Source organism: Callospermophilus lateralis, unplaced genomic scaffold (genome assembly GCF_048772815.1).
Source record: "Callospermophilus lateralis isolate mCalLat2 unplaced genomic scaffold, mCalLat2.hap1 Scaffold_182, whole genome shotgun sequence".
NCBI lineage: Eukaryota > Metazoa > Chordata > Mammalia > Rodentia > Sciuridae > Callospermophilus > Callospermophilus lateralis.
Genome location: NW_027512854.1, coordinates 1,662,405 through 1,685,946, shown reverse-complemented (window position 1 = coordinate 1,685,946; position 23,542 = coordinate 1,662,405). Strand labels below are relative to the sequence as shown.

At 34.3% G+C, this 23,542-nt stretch overlaps 1 protein-coding gene and 1 long non-coding RNA gene across 2 annotated transcripts; both read right to left on the bottom strand.

Annotated features, from left to right (window-relative positions):
* Positions 1-641: 641 nt before the first annotated feature.
* On the bottom strand, positions 642-11,989 carry LOC143388794 (ankyrin repeat domain-containing protein 26-like). The gene is made up of 4 exons (XM_077108174.1): positions 11,908-11,989; positions 10,033-10,106; positions 8,521-8,614; positions 642-1,673 (listed from the first exon to the last, which is right to left on the bottom strand). The coding sequence occupies exons 2-4, from the start codon at positions 10,056-10,058 to the stop codon at positions 642-644; spliced, it is 1,152 nt and encodes a 383-aa protein (XP_076964289.1). The 5' UTR covers positions 10,059-10,106; positions 11,908-11,989.
* A 3,134-nt stretch (positions 11,990-15,123) lies between these two features.
* On the bottom strand, positions 15,124-18,707 carry LOC143640338 (uncharacterized). Its single transcript, XR_013154914.1, has 3 exons — positions 18,629-18,707; positions 16,624-16,697; positions 15,124-15,203 (listed from the first exon to the last, which is right to left on the bottom strand). It is a non-coding gene; the product is annotated as an uncharacterized LOC143640338 (long non-coding RNA).
* Between the last annotated feature and the right edge of the window lie 4,835 nt (positions 18,708-23,542).

The window sequence follows — 23,542 nt, the reverse complement described above, 5'->3', positions numbered from 1 at the left end:
CAAAAATATACTGAAGAAAGTCTATTACAAAACACAGCATCTACATTTCAGTTCAACTGGAAAATCTGGAACAAACTGTAAGAGTAACTAATTTATTTGAAACTAGGTATGAGCATTTCCATTATTTGTTTCATTGTGATCTTCAAGTACAGCAACAAGAAGACATTAAAATTGTTATTCAGTAATGGGATGTAGCTCATTGGTAGAACATGTGTTGAGCATGTGCAAACTTTGGGTTGAATTAATGGCACCAAAATTAGATATTGTTTCAGCATTATTGAGACCATATTACTAATGGCAGCATATAAACCTACAAAAAAATCTTAACCTCTTAAATCTTTATAAGAAACAATTTCTTAAATTGAAGGGTCAGGCCCAAGTTTCAAAAATTTCCTCTTTTTTAAATATTAAAATCCATTTTAACTAAGTCTTTTGTGTTTAGTTGACATATGAGTACCTATAGTTATTTTAAAATATGTACACAGTGTGTAAGAATCAGAGCAGGGAAATTGGAATACTTAGCACTTCAAACACAGATTGGTTGTGCTGCAAATGATGTCTAAGTTATTTTTGCTAGACAATAGATTGTAGTTCTGTGTTGATACAGAAACACATTCATAATATCTACATTTTTATATTCATCAAGAATCAACATTTAGCCATAAGCAGATATCACTTTGAGTATTCCTTTGAAGACTCTTTATACAGATATCTTGCTTGATACTTACTTCTGCTTTCTCCTTTCCATATTGATCCAGTTGTTCTTTTAAATGATTAGTTTCATTGATTAACTCCAAATATTTGTTTTCCAGCATGAGACGATACCTGTCATTCCGAGCTTGAAGTTTTTTTATAACATCATAAAATTGAGTTTGGACATTAATAATTCCATCTATTCTATTGTCACCTTTGTTCCGATAGTCATGCAATTGGTCGTCATGCAATTGTTCTTCATGCAATATAGTTTCTCTTTGTAGTTTAGATACCTTCTCTTTAGAAACTTCCTGCTTTCTGAGGTGTTCATTCCTTTTTCTTTGTTCATTTTGATACCTGTGTTCCATTTCCTTCCGTTGGCACTGTCTTTGTATTAGGTGTCTGTTTACCTGATCTGTAGCCAAAGTCATTACTCTTGACTGATAAAACTTGTTTTCTTGGTTACTTACTTTTACTTCAGACTTTGAAACCTGTTGGGAAGGAATCTCACTACTAACGTTTAGGTTAGATACATCAATATTCTTTTCTTCCTGTGAACTAAAGTCTTTATCTCTGCCTCTCTGGAAAGCAAGTTCTAGATTTCCTTTTGGTGTTGGACTTTCACTTTGATGGGGTGGAGCAGGACCAGATCTGGCAGGGTGAGATTTGACATCTGTTTCTGGTCTTTCTGTGCTTTGTTTTTCACTCTCAGGTGTGAAATTTTGCAATGTACTCTCAACTTTCCAAATATCCAACTGTTCATTGTCCTGGAATATTTCCATAAGTGTTTCCTCATTCAATTTTTGTGTCCATGGAAGGCTGGTATTCTTTTCTCTTAAAATTTCAGTATTCTCAAAGCACTTCTTTTCCTGGTTCTGATATTTTACTGTGTCCATTCCCAGTCTCTTCACAGAGACCTCATCCTTCTTCTTGTGATATTTATGCAATAGCTTGTTCTCTGTCCCATCACTAGGAGAAACCTAAATAAAACCAAGGATACATTTAGCTAGCACTCAATAAAATGATGTTTCATAATTTTCACTGAAATTAAAGAAAAACCTGTATATTTATATGGTGAAAGGGTTTCAATAAATAGATACCCACTGCAGAAAAAGTAGATGTAAACTTCTGAGCTTATAAAAATATAAATTCCCAAGAGTTCAAAAGTTAATTCAAGAAGATGGATCTATGAGAGTAAAAGAAAATTACAATTTAAAGAATGTAAGAACTGCCAGGTTCAGGGGCTCATGCTTGTAATAAGAGTGTCTCAGGAGACTGAGGCAGGAGGATCACAGGTTCAAAGCCAGTCTTCAGCAATTTAGTGAGACCCTGACTCATTCATAAATAAATAAATAAATAAATGGCTGAGGATGCATCTCAGTGGTTGAGCACCCTGGTTCAATTCCTGGTTATAAAAAAAGAAAAAAATTAAGGATTGAAAAAATCTGCATTATACCAGAATGAAAGAATAGATTAAGTGATTAGTTAGTTTGCCAATGTAAGAAAAAAAAAATAACTTTGCAGAACAGAAGAGAAGCAACAGAGAAAACCCCACACATATAGTTATCTAATACTAGACAAACACACTATAAAACATGCACTGGGGAAAGGAGAGGTTCATCAACCAATTGTGCTGGGAAAACTGAAAACCCATATGTCATAGGAGAAATTTAACCCCTATTTCTCAAAAACAAAGTGGATCAAGGACCTAGATAATAGATAAAAGACTCTAGACCTATTACAAGACTAGACAGGCCCAGTGCTCCATCTTGTCATTGTAGGTACTGAATTTCTCAAAAAGACACTTAAAGTACAAGAAATAAAATAAAGAATCAATAAATGGGGTGGTATCTTTACAGCAAAGGAAACCATCAAGAATGTGAGTAGACACCCTATAGAATGGGAGAAAATCTTTGTCACTGACATGTCAGATAGAGCATTAATCTCCAGAATATATAAACAACTCGAAAAATAACTCACAAAAAATAACCCAATCAATAAATGAACAAAAAACTGAGCAAGCACTTCAAAGAAAAATATGTACAAACAGTTAATAAGTATATGAAAAAAATGTTCAACATCTCTAGCAATTAGAAAAATGAAAATTAAAACTACACTGAGATATAGAGAATACAAGTAACAATAAATGTTGGTGAGAATGTGGGGAAAAGATTCACTCATACATTGCACCAAGAAATTTTTCAGGAAATCAGTATATAGATTTCTCACAAAACCTGGAGTGGAACGACCATTTGACCCAGTTACTCTGCTCTTCAGTGTATACTAGAATGATACTATAATGACACAGACACATAAATATTTATAGCAGCTCTTCACAAAAGTTAAGCTGTGGAACCAACCTAGGTGCCTTTAAACACATGGAAGGATAAAGACAATGTGTCATATATACACAATGGATTCAGCCATGAAGAATGAAATTATGGCATTTGCTGGCAAATGAATGGAACTGAACACTATCATGCCAAGTGAAATAATCCAGTTCTCCAAATCCAAAGTCTGAATATTCTCCTTAACATGTAGTTGCTAACACACATAAGGGTGGAGAATAAAAGAATAGAAGTTTGTTGGTTAGACAAAAGTAAATAAAGGGCTGAGAGGGGAGGGGAATATAGTAGAATGAATCTGACATTACATTCCTATGTTCACATATGAGTACATGACCAGAAAAACTCTACAATAGAAGAAGTTATATACTATGTATGTGTAATACACCAAAAGAACTCTATTGTAATGTATACCTAAAAACAATAAATAAAAATTAGAATTCACTATTTCTCATGTTGATCCACTTTTAGGATCATATGATCTACCCTTTAAACAGTTAAAAATACCAAATATTTTATTATGTACCTATCTGTTGGGATGGCTTCAGTGGCAAATAAAAGAACATTTAACTTTAAGAAGAATAAGTTTGCAATCTGACACCTCATGTATTCAACCAGACCATAGTAAGAGCCTTAGCTGTACATCTACTGAAACATACAAAAGTTCTCCAAGGTCTTTTCCTAAAAATATTCCTAGCATATTCTGTTTTCTAACATTTTGTAGCTGGGAATGAGAATTGCACCTATTGATAAATGATAAATGCAGAAACAGCATTAAACACAAGATCTATATCAACGAACAATGTATCACAATTCTGAAAAGGAGCACAAGGCTAAAAGCATAGGCAAATTGCATGATTTTTCTCCAAGTCTTTTGCCTCTGCTTCTAGTGCACACCCACAAAGCCAGTTACATCTGTCCTATGAATGGATAAACACCAAAGAAGGCCTGTGTTTCAAAATACAAATGACAAATAAGGCAAAACGTGTAAGACTCTACTCAGAAAATCCTGAGATTTCTACTCAGTAGCATTTGTTTCATTTTAGTGAAGATTGAAACATGAGTCAATATAAAATAAAGGAAATAAACAGATCTTATGTATTAGGAACAAATACTTACCAGTGATTTATTTCTAAGAACATATTATGGTATGCTATTTTTTCCAAAGGTGTTTTGTACTGAAGTAGGAGATTACTTGAAGCAAAGTGTTTGTTTCTCTTCTCAAAAGTGAGAAAATGATTTACAAAACCAGAGTATTTGCTGGCCCCACTTTTCCTTCTTACATAACAGTGGGAGTAATAATGCATATTAATACAACAAGAGAGCAAAGTAACTTCCCCAAACTAGAAGATCTACTATTAGAAGCAAGGGTTTTGAGATCATAGAAAAATCATCTATTCCTCTGGAAAATATTAAAAGTCTTTTCTCTTTATAAGGCTACTCTGAAAGTCTTCATGGGACTGCTGCGGAGAAATACAGTTGAATTAAGAACATTACTTAATTCAATGGGACAAAAATTGCACCCCTCACCTCCAAAATATGTACATTATGGTTATAAATATATGGATTTAAAACCCTCTATACTTTCCCATGATTAATAGATTTACTGTTTAACTATGTTACACACACACACACACACACACACACACACACGCACACACACACTCTCACTCACTCATTTGAAAACAGAAGAAAATAATTCAGGAAACATTTCCTTTCTGCACATGTCTATCTCTTTTTGTTTGCAAAGATGTGTTACTCAAATTTCATATCGTAAATTCTGGCATTATGGTCTCATGAAAATTGTCTGTAGGTTTCATTTTGTTCTGCTAAAATCTACAAATTTATTTCAGCAAGGTTTTGGTTGTATATCAGAAGGGGACAGAAGTCTAAAAGCTTAATTTAAGAGTGGGACTTTCAAGATTAAAAAATAATTCCAAAAGGTAGATTTATTCTTTATGAGTAAATGTCTTACATTTCAATTGCACAAATGACAGATAAATTTGGGTGAGTTAAAACATTTCTTAAATGCAGACAGAAACGTAATTGTGAAACACTTTTAAAAAAATGTTTTAAATAGTTGCATAGCTATTTAGTTTGTATTTTAACATAAAACACCTAAATTTGTATTTATTTCAGCGATTAAACTAAACTTCTTCATTTAGAAAACCAATGATTAACAACTACCAGATGCTAAGTTTTGCTGTAACTAGTTTTGTCATAAATATCATCATTTAATTTTAGAGTCATATAACATTGTGGGTTTTTTTTTTCTGGTTTGTCAGATCTTTTTTTATTTTTTTTTTATTGCCAAATAATGAACATTGTGTTTTAAATCAAAATAATATACCCATGCTTTGGGAAACAGCAGACTGCATCTAAATGGAGGTGATATAAGTCTGTGTTTCCTGGCATTGTGGGAGATGTCTGAAGTGTGTGGAAGTACACACACATGATGACTGCATGTTGGTGAAATTGCCAAACAGCACATTCCTCAGACCACATTGCCATCATTAAGTGAAACATGGCCACATACAATAAGTTAAAGGGATTTTATAAATAATTCAAATAAAATACAGTAAAAATTTGAAACTTTACTGAATGTTCATTTACCTGATTTAAATGATTTCTTGCAGTCTCCAATTCTTTATCTATTGTACAAACAGAGATTTCAGCTTGCTTTCTCACTTGATCCTCTTTGTTATATTCTGTTTCTTTTTCTTTTAATGGGTTCTTATTTTTTTCATGTAACATATCATCATTTTTTCTCTTCACCTCATCTTCTTTTAAGGTATATCTGAAGTTAATATGGATGTCTTTTAATTGACTTTTGCCAAAAACCAAAAATGTATTTTTATGTTCTGGCTCTTTGTATGCTGATTTAGTATCTTAATAAAAATTCTATGTTCTCTGAAGCTTTTCTAGTTTAACATTTTAAATTTCTCCTTTAATCTTATGTAAAACATACATAATTGAAAGTCAATAATAAAAGATTGTTTTGTTATTTGATAAGTTTCTGTTACTAGCAAATTTTTTAGATACCACAGAAAAGGAATTTAGAAATGATTTGGTAAATTGACAAGATCAAGGTAAATTTTTTTTGAACAATCATAGATCCTCCCCAGTTAAAAAGATAATTTCATGTCAAACAAGTTTTAAAGACATTGTTCATATACAAATTTATGAATTCAGTAGTAATATCATTTATCTTCATAAAATGTCAGGTATACCTATAATTGGCTTACAGTGTAACAGCATATTCAGACATTCTTTTTTCAATATGTGTCTTTTGGGGTTGGGGCTGTAGCAGAGTGGTAGAGTGTTTGCCTAGCAAGGGTAAGGTGCTAGATTCAATCCTTAGCACCACATATAAATAAAATAAAGATATAAAAAATATGTATCTTTCATATTACTATAACCCCGAATTGGGATAAATAATCTAATACCTGTTGTTTTACTTTTTATGTTTCTTTTATGGTAACACTCTTAACTTACCTTTTTGATCATTATGTATTTTACAAAAAACTCAAAATCCATTTTTGAACAAGTTGGGAACTAATATTTAATCCAATAATGAAGAATAATGTTCTTCAACAGAAGAGTGGATAAAAAAATATGATGTGTGTGTGTGCACACACATAATGGAATATAAGACACAACAAAAATAGATTTATGTCAACATATAGTCTACTGTCATGTATACCTAAAAAACATAAAAAGTATATGTCCTTTCAATATAGAAATATGAACAAATTAATGAATGAGAATGAATTTGAATAAAAATACTCTGTTTTCATTTCATTTTTTAATGAATGTTAATGTTAGAAGTGTAGCCAAGGGTCTAGCTCATCACTAGCACATCACACTAGTAACACAAAACCCAGAGTTTGATCCTGAAAATCAGCCTAAAAACTATAAATGTATAATAACATGTTTCAGGGCAGTGAAAAATACCTCACTGGTGGAATACAAACTTTCTTGAGAGAAATTTATAAATCCTGCAATCTTTTTAAAGTTTCACAACTTTAACCAAATAACTCTATATTGAATTTTTTTTTCAAAAGTAAACAGAAATATAGAAAGTTATTTTTTTTCTTTTCTTCTCATCCCCAACTTTGGTACCAGGGATTGAACCCACAAAAGCTAAATCCCTTAGCTACATCACAAGGTCTTTTTCATTTTTTTTTTTTTGAGACAGGGTCTCATTAATTTGCTTAGGACATTGCTGCTATGTTGATGAGGATTATTTTGAACTTTTGATCCTCCTATCTCAGTTTCCCAAGCTGCTGGAATTATAGGCACATGCCATGGTATCTGAGTAGGAAATGATTTTTTTATAAATGATATTTCTTGAAATATTAATTGTAATAAACAGTTAAAAAATATAAACAAATAACAATCCCAAATTATGTTTGTTAAATAAATAGGTTACTAGCAGATGGGGTTCCATAGAGCCATTAAAATTGTGATGGGGAAAAATATGAACTTATTTTTTAGAAGTAATCACATTTAATAATATGCTATCATATTTGTAAGAATTTTATAATTTATTCACGTTTTCTCCCTTGCAAAGTGCTAACAGATGAGGCAGTAGTTAAAAAAAAAATTGCCCTTCTTATTTTACTGGATTAAAGGAAAAGATTCCACTCCTTCTTTCAATCTAGGATATAATACCTCAAATTGTGGAGTTGTTGTTTGAATTCTATATTTTCTTGCTTAAACTCTGATACCCTCTGTTTTAGATCATGAATCTCATTTTCCAGTTGTGCATTTTTTTTAACATGTAGTGAACACTGTGTGCAGTGACTTTTTTTGCTCTTTATTATTCTTTGAAGTAATAGAACTGCTTTCTGGGTTTTCGACAGGCTAACAGAATCTGTCAGAAAAAAGAAGATAGAAATAAAATATGTGACTAATTTAAATATATGAATGCTGTATATTTCACATGCATTATTTATACACTAAAGCAATGAGTGCATAAAACACGTGACACAATATGAGGAACTCTGAAGATATAGCAGATGAGATTAGACCCCTATTTTTCTTTAGCTTAAAGTCTAATGGAGAAGACAGACACACAAAAAAGTTCATTATAATTTTAGACAGATGATATTAGAAAAGAGGTTTGTGATCTAATACATAAATCTGATCTATAGAAAAGATTCCCTGAGGAAAATAAAAATACACTAAGAAATGAACAGAAAGCAGGTAGAATGTGAAGAACATTATTCTTTCCAACATAAAAATTGAAGTTTTCCAACTCCCCTGTGGTCTATACTTGTCTTGTACAGAAACTAAGAGAGACACTCCCACTATAACCTGCTGCTGAACTTCGGTCTTGAGAGAGACAACTCTTTATCTTTCTTTCTTTTTCTTTATTCCCTGTTTACTAGGTTCATTTCTCCCAGTACTAGAATATATCAGCACTCATGTTATAAATCAATATTCTATCCAAAGAACTGTGTAGAATATGTTCTCTTACCATGAACATGTCCATCTTCTTTCTCTTTTGCTTTATGATGTTTCTCTCCAGATGAGTGAGAAACAAACATCGGTGGATGATCCTCAGAAAATACCTGCAAAATAAAGGACCCCAATGAGCTGCATGAAGACTTCACTATCACTCTTTTAGACATCACCCAAATTTTGGTCTTGAAAGCAGCTAACTAACATGTAGATAACTACAGACTGAGCAGTCATACCTTCCACAGGGTGTCTTAGCATTGTGCTCCACATGAAGCTGAACACTTATCTTCCAATGGCTCCTGATTTGGTAAAAGCATGGTGGATTTCATAGAAAAGGCATTCCTTGACAACATGCTAACAAAGGTGTATACACCCCAAAGGACAGGAGGAATGATATTCATTGTAACTCATCCGACTTTGCATTCACCATCAACTGTGAGAAGGCTTTCAAGTCTTATTTTAAGGAATTTTGGGGAGTATGTTTCATATTAAATAGGATTACACTTTTTAAACAATGAACTAAGTTTTTGTTTGAAAATATGAGACTTAGGTGTTCAGTTGGGGATTTGACACTGAGATATGGCCCCTGCCCAGGATACACCCCAAAGGGAAAGCTGTAAACCCAAGGACCTACATGTCAGCCAAATAAAATAAATCTAGATGTGTGCTAAATCTCACACCAGGAATGTTGGCAATGTGAGAAAAAAGATGAGACAGCATCTCTAAATTCCATCATTGCCCCATTAATGCACACAAATACATTTCTTTAATATACTAAGACATTTTGATAAAATTATTCAACATATTGACTGAATTTTCTGCAAGGATGAGAAACAAAATGAAAAGGTCACTACAGAAAAAAATTGTTTAATACACGTAAAAAGACAAAAATTGGGTCAACATACTTTATACACAACCAGAGGTATAAAAAATTGTGCTATATATGTGTAATAAGAATTATAATGCATTCTGCTGTCATTTATTTTTTTAAAAAAATCAATAAAAAATTAAAAAAAAATAACAAATAAACATTAACCAGGATGTAAAGTTAAATTATATATATATATATATATATATATATATATATATATATATATATTTTTTTTTTTTCCCAACTTGTAGCAAATAACTACTAATTTTCACTAGAATTTTGAGCCTTTGCCAACATCACCCTTTCACATGAATGCAGTCTGTGACCATTACCATTCATAACCCAGGTGGTTATTCGTCAGTCTCAAATTTAGTCTCAACATTTCATTTTTCAAAATGTTTATGCAAGTGGAAGCACAAGCAACATTTAGAATTGTTTTGCCTCCATTACATAGTAAATTTAGCTATGGGTTGACAGGAATACTAATACTATTTTCAGATTCTAACCAGTTCAGAGTGGTTTTAGATGTTATTAGTAATATATAATTCCTGGATTCCAAAAGACTATTTAAATGGTATTTTCATTTGGCCTCCTTTACTTTCTTCAAGGAAGAAAAACAAGAGGAAACAGGAAGAAATGCTTTATATGTTGACATACCTGAGACTGGGTACACTGACCGTCATCAAAACTTTTGTGCTCTTCCTCTGAAGTCATGTCAAAATGGGTCTCTGCTGATAAATGAATACATTTACTCACATTCCTTAGAACTGCATTAGAAAGAGTGAACATCAATCCAAATAGAAAAGTATAATTGTAACACCAAAACAACTTAATATTCCCAAATATGATTTTCAATTAAGTTTAATATTTGGTGAATAATTACTGGTTTCAACTTTCCACAGTTTTTCTTTTTTCTTTTTCTTTCTCTGTGTATACACCTTGGGAGTGGACCCACAAACTTATGATTTCTTGTCAAATACTCTACCACTTAGTTCTATCCCATGGCCACTTTAATTGGCAACTGGAGTCCTCTGAGTGGACTGAATACAGCCATCCTTCAAGGCTTGGACTTCCAAGTAGTTGTGAATAAAGATGTACCCATTTGCACCCAACAAACATTGATTTCTCAGGGAGTAGTTTTTCTTGATCCAAATCCTCAAAACACACCTTATAGAGACATGACAGGATACAAGGTTCAGTGCAAACCATATTGCCAAGATTTGACTACTCAAGATCAATGAAATTTGCTCAGAAACAAGCTTGAAAATCCACATTGAAAGAAGGGCTGATTCTGGGAAAATGTTGGTATAGAGTAAGCTGCATTCTAAGCTACACTATTGCATGGAGACCAAAGAGTTGGTCAAGAGCTTCTCAGCGAAGTGAGTGAAAGAGGGATTTTATTCAAATCCCTAAAAATTCTGAACACTGAAAAGGTCCAGAGATTCAGTAATCTGTGTAACATAAACAAAAAAAGCCTACAACCTGCATGCAAATATCAGAGCAGATCTGCCTCAGACAAATGGGGAGACAGAAGAGGAAGTTGCATTCTGAGTTGTACCATGATGTGCCCTGCTAAAGAGAAACCTGAGATCAAAAATATTGCTTAAACTGATCTGACCAAAAGGTGCACTATGCACTGGTGCTTAAAAAGCATGCTCTTCTCTCAATGGGTGATGAGAGTGCTGAAGCCGTAGCCATCCTCGGAAAGAGTGCAACAGTGGTTTCTTTGATTCAGTTCCTCTAAACAACACACACACACACACACACACACACACACACACACACACACACGAGGATCCTGGAAGTGCCTATCAAGGGACCTAGGTTGTGCCTGATGGAAGGTAGAAAAAACTGGTGCAGGCTAGACTAAACCTGTGTGACTCCGGTGAGAAGGGCAAAGGGGAACCTATGTGTCTGGAAGCTAATGTGACCAGCTGAAGTGTCAGAGAAAATGAACTAAGAAAGCAGAGAAAATGTGCCCCCAGGGATGGTGTTTTTTCTGGCTACTCACCCCACAAAAAGACAGGTGAGAGGTGAGTAGCCAGAGAGCAGAAGATGGTGAGAGCATGAATTGCTGTAGGCCCACACAGAGAAAAGTATCAAATAGGTCAGGATTTGTCTCAGAATAAAGGGATAGGTGAGGCCTAATGCCAGAGGACAGTTGAGGCAGAGGAAAGGTATAAAGATATGGAATGAGGCTTGCTCATGTCAGGAAATATTTCTAAGAAATTTCAGAAGGTTGACCTTTCACATTCTAAAGAGGTGCTTATGGTGACATTTGCATGGTAGCTAGTTCACTCCAAAGGCTGGAAATAGGGAGAATTTAAAAGTATGATAGGGAGGGGAAACAATTCAGAATTGAGGGGATATTCCCAGAAACACAGAGGCGAGATCATTTTCTGTGACTACTGATGACATTGTGAGGAAAATCCTCCCACCTCTTTGGGAAAACCACCTTACATGTGAGAACACTGGTAGCATTTCAAGTGTTTTAACATTGTGTTCCCTGGATTGTTGTAAAGCAAAACTTACCCAATTTGACTGTCTTTTCTTTCACCTTGCCTAATCCTGTCCTTGGAAGGGCCTCTTTTATTGTGATGGGATCGGTGCACTTAGAAAGAAGACAGTAAATAAAGAGTGTATTTTTCAATGACTACAAAGTTAATAATTTAGAATAAATATAGAAATTTAATTACCTTTCTGAAATCAGATGAAACCCTAGAGGCTGAAAAACAAAAGGGGTATATAATCAAGCAAAGGTGAAGAGGACAAAACAACTCATACATTACAGATGCCTCCACATACAGCTGAGGTCCATGGTTCAGCTGTGCTAAAAATTATGCTATCTCCTGGGTTTCTGTGCTGGCTGGTTTGGCTGACAACAATCATGTGACTAAAATATGCCAAAGGAATTTTGTGAATAAGTTTTGTGAAACATGCTGTTCATTTCACAAACCTGAGAGTATTTGTCCAATGACCATAAATAAAAGAGAAAAGGGAACATATACCAATGCAAAGATTGATGGAGAATCCAACAATCCTCTAGTGGAGAAGCAAAGAAGGTTCCTAAGAGAGTCAATGGCAAAGGTGAAGTCAAAACAAAAACAAGCCATAGAACCTATCTTATGGAAATACTATTGAAAAGATTTAATCTTTATAATTTTAAGTATGTATATATTTACTGCATTTGTCCTTTCATTTTTGTTTAGGAAGGCCAAAGCTGTGTTCAGATCCCAGGGAAATGTTAGGTTCATTTCTCAATAAAGATATCTGAAGGAGTCAGTTGAAATACATACTTTGACTCTGAAAGCTATGACACCTATTGTTTGTTTCTTATATTCAGGTGGGATGCTGGTTCCTCTTGTGCATCCTCTATTCCTGTATTCTCTGGTTTAAATGAATTAGATTTTCATGATCCCCTTGTGTGAGAACAGATAGTTTCCACATCTAAGAAATAAGGTTTGATTGGTTTAAACTTTTGAGACATAAAAATTTAAAGGGAAAGTTGAAATGGAAGAGCATAGCTTTATCTGATAACAATAATATATTATTACACACACAAACACATGCATATATGACAAAGATTTTGGGTATTCAAAGAGTAAACTGTATAAAGATTTCTGTTTACAAATGAGTTTAGTTTGGTTGACTTGCCAGTGTTTTAAGTGTATTCATAAAAGGCCAGGCCAATCAAAAAATTATAATTAGCTTTTGACAGATGAGGATGTAGCTCAGTAATGAAGTGAATTTCTAGAATGCCCATGGTCAAAATTTTATTTTCAGGCAAATAGGAAAGAAATACAGAAAGTAATTATGTAAGGAAAAAAGACAGGGAGGGAGGGAAGGGAGAAGGAAGGAAGGAAGGAAGGAAGGAAGGAAGAAAGGAAAAAGGAGAAAGAGCAGAGCTATCATTAAAAACCATAAATGATTCTGAAATGTAATTTTGCTCCTCAGAATGACTCAATTTAAACCACAGGAAGCAGTATGTCTGATAGGTATGGAGAAAAGATGATCATGGCTGGAATCTTTCCCCAACTTACAAGACCCTCATGATTCAAATGATGGACAAGTTACAATCTCTCACATATTGTAAAAGATAGATATACTGATAGCCCCTGAATTGCATGCTCTCAGTTTCTCCATCATTCCCTCCAAGATTACCCAGCTAACTTATTTTGTTTCTTCCACATTTCTCCTTCCCAGGAACTTTTCAAAAGCAACATCGTGATCTCTGGTCTTGATTCTTTATATTTTCCATTTTGTCTATGAATTATCCCCACTCTTTCTTTTTCTTTTCTTTTTTTCAGTTGTAGAGGGACACATCATCTTTTCTTTCTTTCTTTCTTTCTTTCTCTCTCTCTCTCTCTCTCTCTCTTTCTTTCTTTCTTTCTTTCATTTATGTATTTATTTATATGTGTTGCTGAGGATAGAACCCAGTGCCTCACGCATGCAAGGCAAGCACTCTACCACTGAGCTACAACCCCAGTTCACCACTCTTTCTTAATTCCCAATTTAAGGATTAGACCTAAGAAATATAAATTCTATACTTTGAGTTCTTATCACTTGCCAAGAGACAAGATCAGAAGAAAAACAAGATGTATGCAATAACTTTATTACATTTGATGTTCCAGTGGCTCTGCATTTAGTTTGGCTAAAAGGAAATCCTTTGCTGATGTCTTTACATGGTGGCCGGCAGATAGTGATTATTGGAATTACCTTACATGGAAGAAAACATAGATGTGCAGGCCAGGTAAGTCAGAGTATGCATTTTGAATTGGGTTCCCCACAGATGATCTATTAGAGTCTGACAGTCTGGGTCTGCACTTAGTCTGCTTCTCATTTCCCTGCCTTCAAATGCCTTACAATAATAGAGCCAGGTTTCCACCCAATGATATTCCCAAACCTGAAGGATGAGAAGAAGTCCTTTCTCCTTCATTTGCTCACTGTATTCTCTCTGCTTTTCTCAATGTCTATTCTCCCTTCTCCTTTCCAAATTGTCCAAAGAATATTTTAAAAACCTATGAATTTAGGTATCAGTCCATAACAATTTGCACATTTTTCCACTTCCCATACTGCTGTGTCTGCCATCTGTGCTTCATCCCAGGTAGTGGCAAGAATGTCTATGATATAGGTATTTTTATTTTTTATTTGATTTAATTACAATATTGTTTTATATAAATTTATGACCAGACACATGGATTTATGAACATTTCACTTAAAAAGAAAAAAAAAACTTCCTTTCTTCATGATCAGTTCTTCACATTTCAATTCCTTTCTAATGACAACTCAGAAATGAGTGGTGAGAAAAAATATTAATACCTTGAGTCATTTGCACAACTGGAAACTCCCATTTTCTTTCCACATGTTGAACAGGTGGTCTTTTTATTCTGGTAAATGACTGAAATTTACCTGCCTTCATTGTTTCTTATTCCTTCATTTACTTGCTGCACTCACTCTCTCTGCCTTTCCCAATGTGTATTCACCATTATCTTCTCTATTTCACAATTTCCAACTCACCTATGATCTATGCATGTCTTGTATAGAAACTAAGAGGGACACTCCCACTATAACCTGCTGCTGGACTTGGTCTTAAGAGAGACAACTCATTATCTTTCTCACTTTTTCATTATTACCTGTTTACTAGGTTCATTTTTCCAAGTATTAGAATAAATCAGCACTCATGTTAGAAATCAATATTCTGTCCAAAGAACTGTGTAGAGTATGTAGTTCTTACCATGGACGTGTCCATCTGCTTTCTCTTTTGCTATATAATGTTTCTCTCCAGATGAGTGAGAAATGCACATCTGTGGACCACCCTCAGAAAATACCTGCTAAATAAAGGACCCCAATGAGCTGCATGAAAACTTCACTATCACTATTTCAGACATCACCCAAATTTTGGTCTTGAAAGCAGCTAACTAAAATGTAGATAAGTACAGTCATTTTTCCACAGGGCAACCTAGAATTTGTGCTTCAGATGAAGCTAACTCTTGTCTTCCAATGGCTCCTGATTTGGTAAAAGCAGGATGGATATCATAGAAAAGGTATTCCCTGAAAATTTAATAACATGAATGCATGTATTCTAAGAGTGTAAACAAACATATATCACAACCCCACAAGATGAGAATGCATTAAATACTTAATTAAACATTCTTGAGAAATATAATTAATATGATGTTGCATTACATGTTTTAAATAACAGACTTATGAGACTCAGTGTGATAAGAGTTCTGGAATTATGTGATGTTGAGCTGGAATAAGACTTTGTTGGACTTGCCTCATTTTGGTTATCACAGTCTCGCAGGATCTAAGGAGCTTATAGTAAGTGTTTCACTGAGAGAAAATCCAGTTTAATAAAATGACAAAGTAGGGTGAAGAAATATTTCTATTGTACTGTTAGAAAGCAACACACAGGATCTGGGTAGAGTAAACAACAAGTTCCTCTGAGAGAGAACTAAAAAGTACATCAATGAAGAAAAATGACAGCACAAAAATGTACAGCACTTCCTGACCATTTTTCAGAGCTTGAGTCATATTGGCTCCTGTGTGCATTCTGGATGAAAAAAGAGCAGCTATGGAAAAAAAGAAAACCTGGAGAGACACTGTAGAGAGCCTCAGACCAAATGAAACTTGGAACTTTGGCTTTTAGAATAGTAAATGAATTCAAGGATTTCACCAGCTGTCCATGGGCTGGGTGTGTGAGCTATGCACATTTGAGTGTATGAGAAAAACTGGTCTGAAATTGCTGTCTGATTAGGATCTGCATGTATGTGTGTCTTTTCACTCACTCTGCCTATGATACCCAAAGAGCACCTGAGATGGGTGTGATTTTCCATGTTTATATGTAACTAAAACTGAGCCACTGGGAAGGACCATCTTTTACCATAAATGTACTCAATGACCATCACAACTATATATGTTCATTAATTAAATGGTTATTTGCAAAACCACTAATTTTAACTTCTTCATCATTTTCAGGGATTAAAAAAAATGGAAACCCAAATAATATTCAGAAAAACTTCTGCCCGAATCACAAGAATAATATTTATCTATATATTATCCTGAATTTTAATGCTATTTTCAGATTCATAACCAGTTAAATTCTATTAGGTTTGAATATTAAATTATCACCTTTAGATTTCAAACCACTGTTAGGAAAGGGAATCAAATTTGCCCGTATTGACTTTCTTAAAATAAGGAATACAGTAAGAAATGAGAAGTTTTAAAAATATATATGAGTGAACACACCTGTGGCTGCTTACTTTTGGTGTCATCAAGACCTTCCTCCTCTTCTTCAGATGATGAGAACCAAAGTGGTTCAGCTGAAAAATGTATGTAGATTTACGTAAACTACTTAGAACATTTAGAGAGAATGACAGTCTGCCAAAAAATAAAAAGTAATAATAAGCTTGAATTTTAGGTGATATTACCTCTTTAACTGTTTATTGGTGGGGGTATACTTGTGTGTACTCAGTGATTTAACCCTAGAACATTGCAACATTGGCAAGAGCTCTGCCAGAGTTGTATCTTTGTTTATTTTTGGAAACTGGGTCTCTCTAAAGTGTTTGTTCTGGCCTGAGACTTGCCATGCTCTTGTCTCAATCTCCCAATAGCTGTGTTTAGAGGTGATCCACTGTACCCAGCAAAGAATTTTTTTCAGGGAATGTTTTTAGTGGAATAAAACTTCAACAGTCTACCTGAGGAGACACTATGTATCACCAGGTTTAAGAAAACAAGAATATCTCAAAGGTATATCCACTCAAGATGAATGAAAATTTGCCAGAATTAAATTTTAAAAACACTATAGAAATGTGGGGATACACATAATTTGCTATTCTCTTCCCCATAACATTAACTTTTAAAACAACTATTCATTAGCAGTCATTTCCACAGTGACTTAGACTCTTTCTACTGTTATCAATGAATATCTTGCATATGCAATGTTTTTCTATAATACTCTAAAAAATGTGTTCTTCTGTAAGACTTAGTCTGCTCAGTCCTGCATGATTACCAATCTCCTTGTCATAAACTGTTTTTACCCCCTTGAGGTATCTCAGCATTTCAGCCACTGTTCAACTGGATATCAACCAGTTGACTTCTAAATTACTCCTTCTCCTGTCTAGTCCTTTGGCTCCTGAACTTGAAAAGACCTCTTTTACATCACCTTAGCATCAACAGTTTATTTGAACCAAGAATTAATATGTTCCCTATGAGAATAGAGTAAAAAGGTGCCAGGAATAGTGGCTTTCCTAGAGCTAGAATTCAGCAGAGACTAAAGGAATGAGGTTGCCAGTCAGAGGTAGAAAATGGGGAAAGCTTAAAAAGCTGTAGCTACACACAGACTGAAGCATTAAATGGGTCAGTATTTGTCTAAAAATATAGGGATTGGTGAGGAGCCATCCAGATGACAGTAAAATTAAGAAAAAGGATAAAGTGTTAGGCTTAACTCATGAAAGATTTCTGGGTAATTTTAAAAGCTGGCCTTTTATCTTCTAAAGAGGTTCATAATCACATTTGCATTTTAGCTAGATGGCTCCTAATGCTGAAGATAGGATGAGTATGGAGAGCATATGCATGAGCAGAAATGAATAAGAAGATGGCAGGAGTGACAAATGGAAGGAAGCAGGCCAGAATGGAAAAAATTTTCCATGAAAAATAGAGGATATATCATTTCCTGGGACCAGTGTAGAATGAAGTTTCATTAAGTAATAAAGGACAAAGCTGGATGTCTGGAATAAGAGCTCTGTACTGTTACACAAGGTTTCAAATGACATGTAGAATAAAACACACCAGCTGTTTAAGTTCTTTGGGTTTACCATGTAATATTTGCATTTCTCATTTTTAAAATTCTCCCAATTTGTACTCTAATTTGTAGATGTATTAGAAGTCATAATCTTTCCAAGGAATGTTTTAAATCAGGCCATCATCAATGTGCATCTGCTTATTTTTTCTTTTTCTTTTTCTTTTTGGTTGTTGTTGTCTATAGTCTTTTCTCATTCTTCATTTCTGAATTCTTCTCTCCCCTTTTCTTATGTCCCAACTTTCCTCTAATTTAAGCAGGTCTGGAAATGGACCTAATAACTCAGCTCCTCTAGGACAACTCCAACTTACCCTGTGGTTGCAACTTGATAAGATACACTATTTCAACTCCCATACTATTTATTATTTTCATTTCTTCCACTATTAAATCACACTAGTGCTCATGTTTTAAACATGCATTATATCCAATGATTTTATAATGAGTGGTTCTTACCTTCTGTATGTCCATTTATACCATCTTTTTCTCTTTGATGTGCATCACCAAATGAATGACAAACACTATTCTGAGGAAGAATCTGAGAGAGAGTCATCTGGTAAAATTATATCACCAATGAATTATATGAAGATTGCCTAATCAGTATTCTAAGGAGACACCTAATTTTCCATATTTGAAATAAATTAGATTTAAAAACTAGAGAAGTACACATTAAAAATTGAAATACTTTATATCACAGTGGTATATATACTCTGCAAATCAGCCAAATATTATATTGATTTGTCTACTAACTCTATAAAACCAGGATAGAAGGACAATAGAGAACTATCAACACGAGGGCTAGGGTTGTGGATCAGTGGCAGAGTGCTTCCATGCATGTGTGAGGAACTGGGTTCAAGTCTCAGCACTGCATATAAATGAATAAAACAAAAGTCCATTGACAGCTAAAAGAAGAGAGGGGGGAGGGAGGGAGGGAGGGAGAGAGAGAGAGGGAGGGAGGGAGAGAGAGAGAGAGAGAGAGAGAGAGAGAGAGAGAACTACCAATAGTACACTAACTGATGTGCATATTTCTATCAGGAAGTAACTTCATTACACCGACCACTACTCATAAATTACTACTAAAAATAAGAGGACCTTCTACCCATATATAACATATATATTATATAACATGTATAAAGTTTAAGTTGTTTACACACACATATATATATATATATATATATGTATATACACATTTGCTACACATCATTAAACATTTAAAACATTCTAATTATAAGCTTTTCCTGTTGAGACTGAATTATGTCACATCAAGTAGAAAAGAAGTCTTGTTCCCACTGTTTTATTCTGGGAAGCAAGGGCTTACAGAAATCTAAATTTCTTTTGGTGAAACTTTTACTGATAGGAAAACTAGTTTAATAAAACGATAAACTGGTTTTAAAAAAAGTTTTCTTTCTTTTCCAATACAGTTTCCACACAAGAAAAAATTACAAAATATTATACTATGGTAAAAAACATATATGTAGATGCGTACAGTGGTTACTGACTGCACCCTGAATTTGAGTCAAATCAACTAGTGTATGTTTGGCAAACCTGAGTAAGGGCATGCAGTGGAGTGCAATTACAGAGAGCCAATGAACAGATTAGACCAAAAAATATGTTTTTTAGAGTAATAAAATAGTTAATAAAATAATTTAACTGCAGCAGTTTTCAGGGAAAAACTGGCTAGGTGAAAGCTCTTCTCTGGTAGGCTCACACCCTCTATAATCTTAAAAAAAATTGTATTTTAACTTCCAGTAATGAGTTTCATCAAGTTGGATTCTGCCTGAGATGTCAATGGAGGACAGGTGCACTGCAGATTCTTCTCAGCAGATTCAGAGTGCTTACTGAAGAAACTTCTTTACTGGGGGTCCTTTTTCTAGACTTTCTTGATGGTTGATCAGAAACCCTGGCCTTTATGTTCTTATATTTCCAGGACCCAACAAGGACATGAATTTGGCAGGTCAAGAGTCATCAACAACACAAGTCAGGCTCTATCAACAAAAGAAACTGAGACACAGATCTCTAAGGAGCTCTGGAAAGCTGTAGTCATGGTTACATGGTCATCCAAGGGATAGAAACTGAGGTGAGTTTCAATTAAATGTGCCTGTAGGAATTATGTAAAAGAAGACAGTCAGAATTGGTTCTGGTAAAAAAAAAAAAAAACAACAACAACTTGCTGCTACCATCGACAGAGAGGAGAGCCGATCTCCAGAGTCTGGCTATCTCACTGTGCTTAGAGGCATGTGAAGGAAGAACCCCCACTTCTTCAACTGAAGCAATTATAGTCATTTCCTTGGTGATTCACCAAGGGGGTTCCCTCTTTAGAAAGGTCCCATTGCTGGAACTCTGTCTTTGAGATATCAGGGTCTCCTGTATGTTTTATCTCCAAGATCCAGGGACTGCCTCTATTTACTGGAATTGTGGATACCCACCCTTTTGGTCCAGATTAACAGAGATATGTTGAAAACTCTGATCAGCAGGAAGTATGGTGTGCTGGTTGGCTGCATTATAGAATGGAGGGCAGTGGGGACATCTCCCTTTCAAAACTGGTGTTTTGAGATTAGTAAAAGAAAAGAAGATGAGTTGCATGTGATTTTGTGGGGCATAACATTTTTGGAATGCTTTGAAAAGCTTGTTTCCTGCATCTCCCCCAACCAAGCACAGACCTTCATTTAGTTCATCTCTACCATGCTTAGAGGAAGTGAAACCAACCACAGAGACTTGAAGTCTTGCATGACCTTGAGCTCACTGAAAGAAGTGTGGAATTGGGATTTTCAGCACAGACTGACCCACAGGCTCCATGTCTTAGAATTTTGTTCATAGCTCCTACTCTAACCAGAGCCCTATACTCAGGTACATAAAAAACCAATACTGTGATTGATTTACCTCTTCATATAAAAATGATTCTACAGAACTTCCTGGTAGGCACAAAGAAAACTTTTCAACATTCAAGACTCCACAACTAGTACTGACTTGTTGAGGCTAGAATTGAGAAGAAACAAGTAGAACTATAGTTGCTCCCCAGAAACACCCCCAGAATGGTTAATCTTAAAAGTAGAAGTTGGGGAAGAAACTGTCTATATTTGAATTACATCAGATGAGGAAATCATACTTTTCTTGTCACTGAATCTTTAAATGACATTTTTTTAATCATTTGTTTTTCACTTTCTAACATACATGATCTTTTGTTTAATTTTCTTTGTACTTGTTTTCTTATTTTTCATTTGTATTTGCATTAATTTTCTTTTTTCAATTTTTCTTCTTCTTTTTTCTGGGTATTTTAGTATTAATTTTAGAATCACTCACAACTGAATGTTGGATATTGTTTACTCTTACCACTTCTTCATTGGTTACCTGAGTTGTAGAGATCATTTTTAAAAGTTTTTGCTTTGGTCTTAAGTCAACATGTTGCTTAGCTTCTAACTTTTAGATATTACTGGTGGCTATTCTTTCCTCTTAAATTACTTTGGATTAGTGGTCCCAGCACGTTTGTCAATGAGTTGGGGCTTTGAAAATAGAACATACACTCAGTTTGGGGAATATCTGAAGGGAAATCTGCTGAAGAAAATGGCCCACATATAAGAGAATAGAAATCTATTTGAATATCTGCACAAACCTCTGTATATTAAAACAAGAAAATGAGAGTGCAAGGCACTAACACATTGCCCAAAGTGTTTAAATCCCTAATAACTTACTACACATACATTGATGTGTAGGACAGCAAAGAATTCAAACAATTTATTATGAAAACAATTTCAGAAATTAAAGGACTAAAACAAGAATTAATGAAGGAAATCCAAGTTTTGAAAGAATATCCTCAAAATGAAATAAAGAGTTTGTGGGGAAAAAAGGTCAGAAAATTTGGAAATGATAAGTTTATTAAATCAAATAAAAGTCAAAATAAGAAGTACTGAAAATATACTACAACAGGTAGATGGAAAAATGTTAAGTCTTGAAGACAAGGTGGATGATGTAGAACTTTCCTAATGTAATAAAAATGAGAGACTTTAAAAAGAGAAAAAAAGTGTGTAACATTCGATTGGATAGAGAGAAATGATGGGAGGGGAGGGAAAGGAAAGGGGGGATACGAAAGGCAGCAGAATAGAATAGACATTATGATTGCTGTATGTATATAGGTGACTCTATGACCAGTGTGATTCTGCAATCTCTACCATCAGAAAAATGAGAAATTATACCCCAATTGATTCAAACGTTTGAATTACCAAGATCATTGTAATGTCATATGTATCTAATAAAATGTAATAATAAAAATAAATAAATAAATATCATGTATTTTGTCTGAGGAAAAAAAAAGAATATCCAAGTATTCTAGAGCACCTTTAAAAGACCAATTGAGATTAAGGTCTTGAAGGAAGGAGTGTATAGACAGACTAATGGCATAGAAACATATTCAATGAACTTGTACCAGAAAAAAAAAATATTTAATTGTGGAAACAAGAACATCAGAAAGCATTTAGAAGGCCAAATAGACAAGGCCAAAAAGAAACTGTCTACATTATATTTTGGTTAAAATGCCAAAATTCAGAACAAAGAAAGATTTTTATAAATTCAAGAGAGAAGCACCAAGTTATTGGTAAATGGCAATGCATCTGGATAACCCTAAGGGCCAGCAGGACATGTAATAATATATTTCAAGCATTAAAATAGAAATATTACAGTGGCACCCCCTCCTCCACAAAACCATCTTCATTAAGCTTCCCCAGAGACCCTCACCACAATTGTTCTTCTTTACAATGTATTAGCTAAGATCTCTACAAAATGACTCAAATGTTGTTATATACCCTATTTTCTGTTGATCTGCTCTGTCTTGAAAAAACTGAATTTATCCCTGGACCAAATGAATGTACTCTGCTTTTGTGGTATAATCTGTAAAATCCCTGACAGTTCTAAGAAATGAGACAATAGGTAACTTCTGAGAACTCACAGAAAAAAAAAAAAAACTTTCATGTAGACCCCTGCAAAATGGATACTTCCAGGCTCCCATTTCCACACCACCGGGTATAAAGCTCAACAAATGTCTAGACTCAGCATTCATAGAGAGAATTTGTTTCAGGTGAAAGCCCCCTCTGGACAAGCTGCAGACAATAAACCTGCATTTTGCTAATTCTTCTGGTGTCCAGTCTTATCTGTCTTACTTCAGTACTGCCAGCCTACATTGTTATCTACATCAAAGTTATTCTTCAGAAATAAACACCTTTCAAGACAAGAATGAACTAAAATAAACTATGACAACTCAGCTGCCAGTGTAGAAGATTCACTATGGAATTCTATATACACAAGAAGAAGATTAAAATAAATCATGGGAGAATATAAAAGAATAAATGTAACTAGAAGAGTGGATAAGCAAATAGGAAA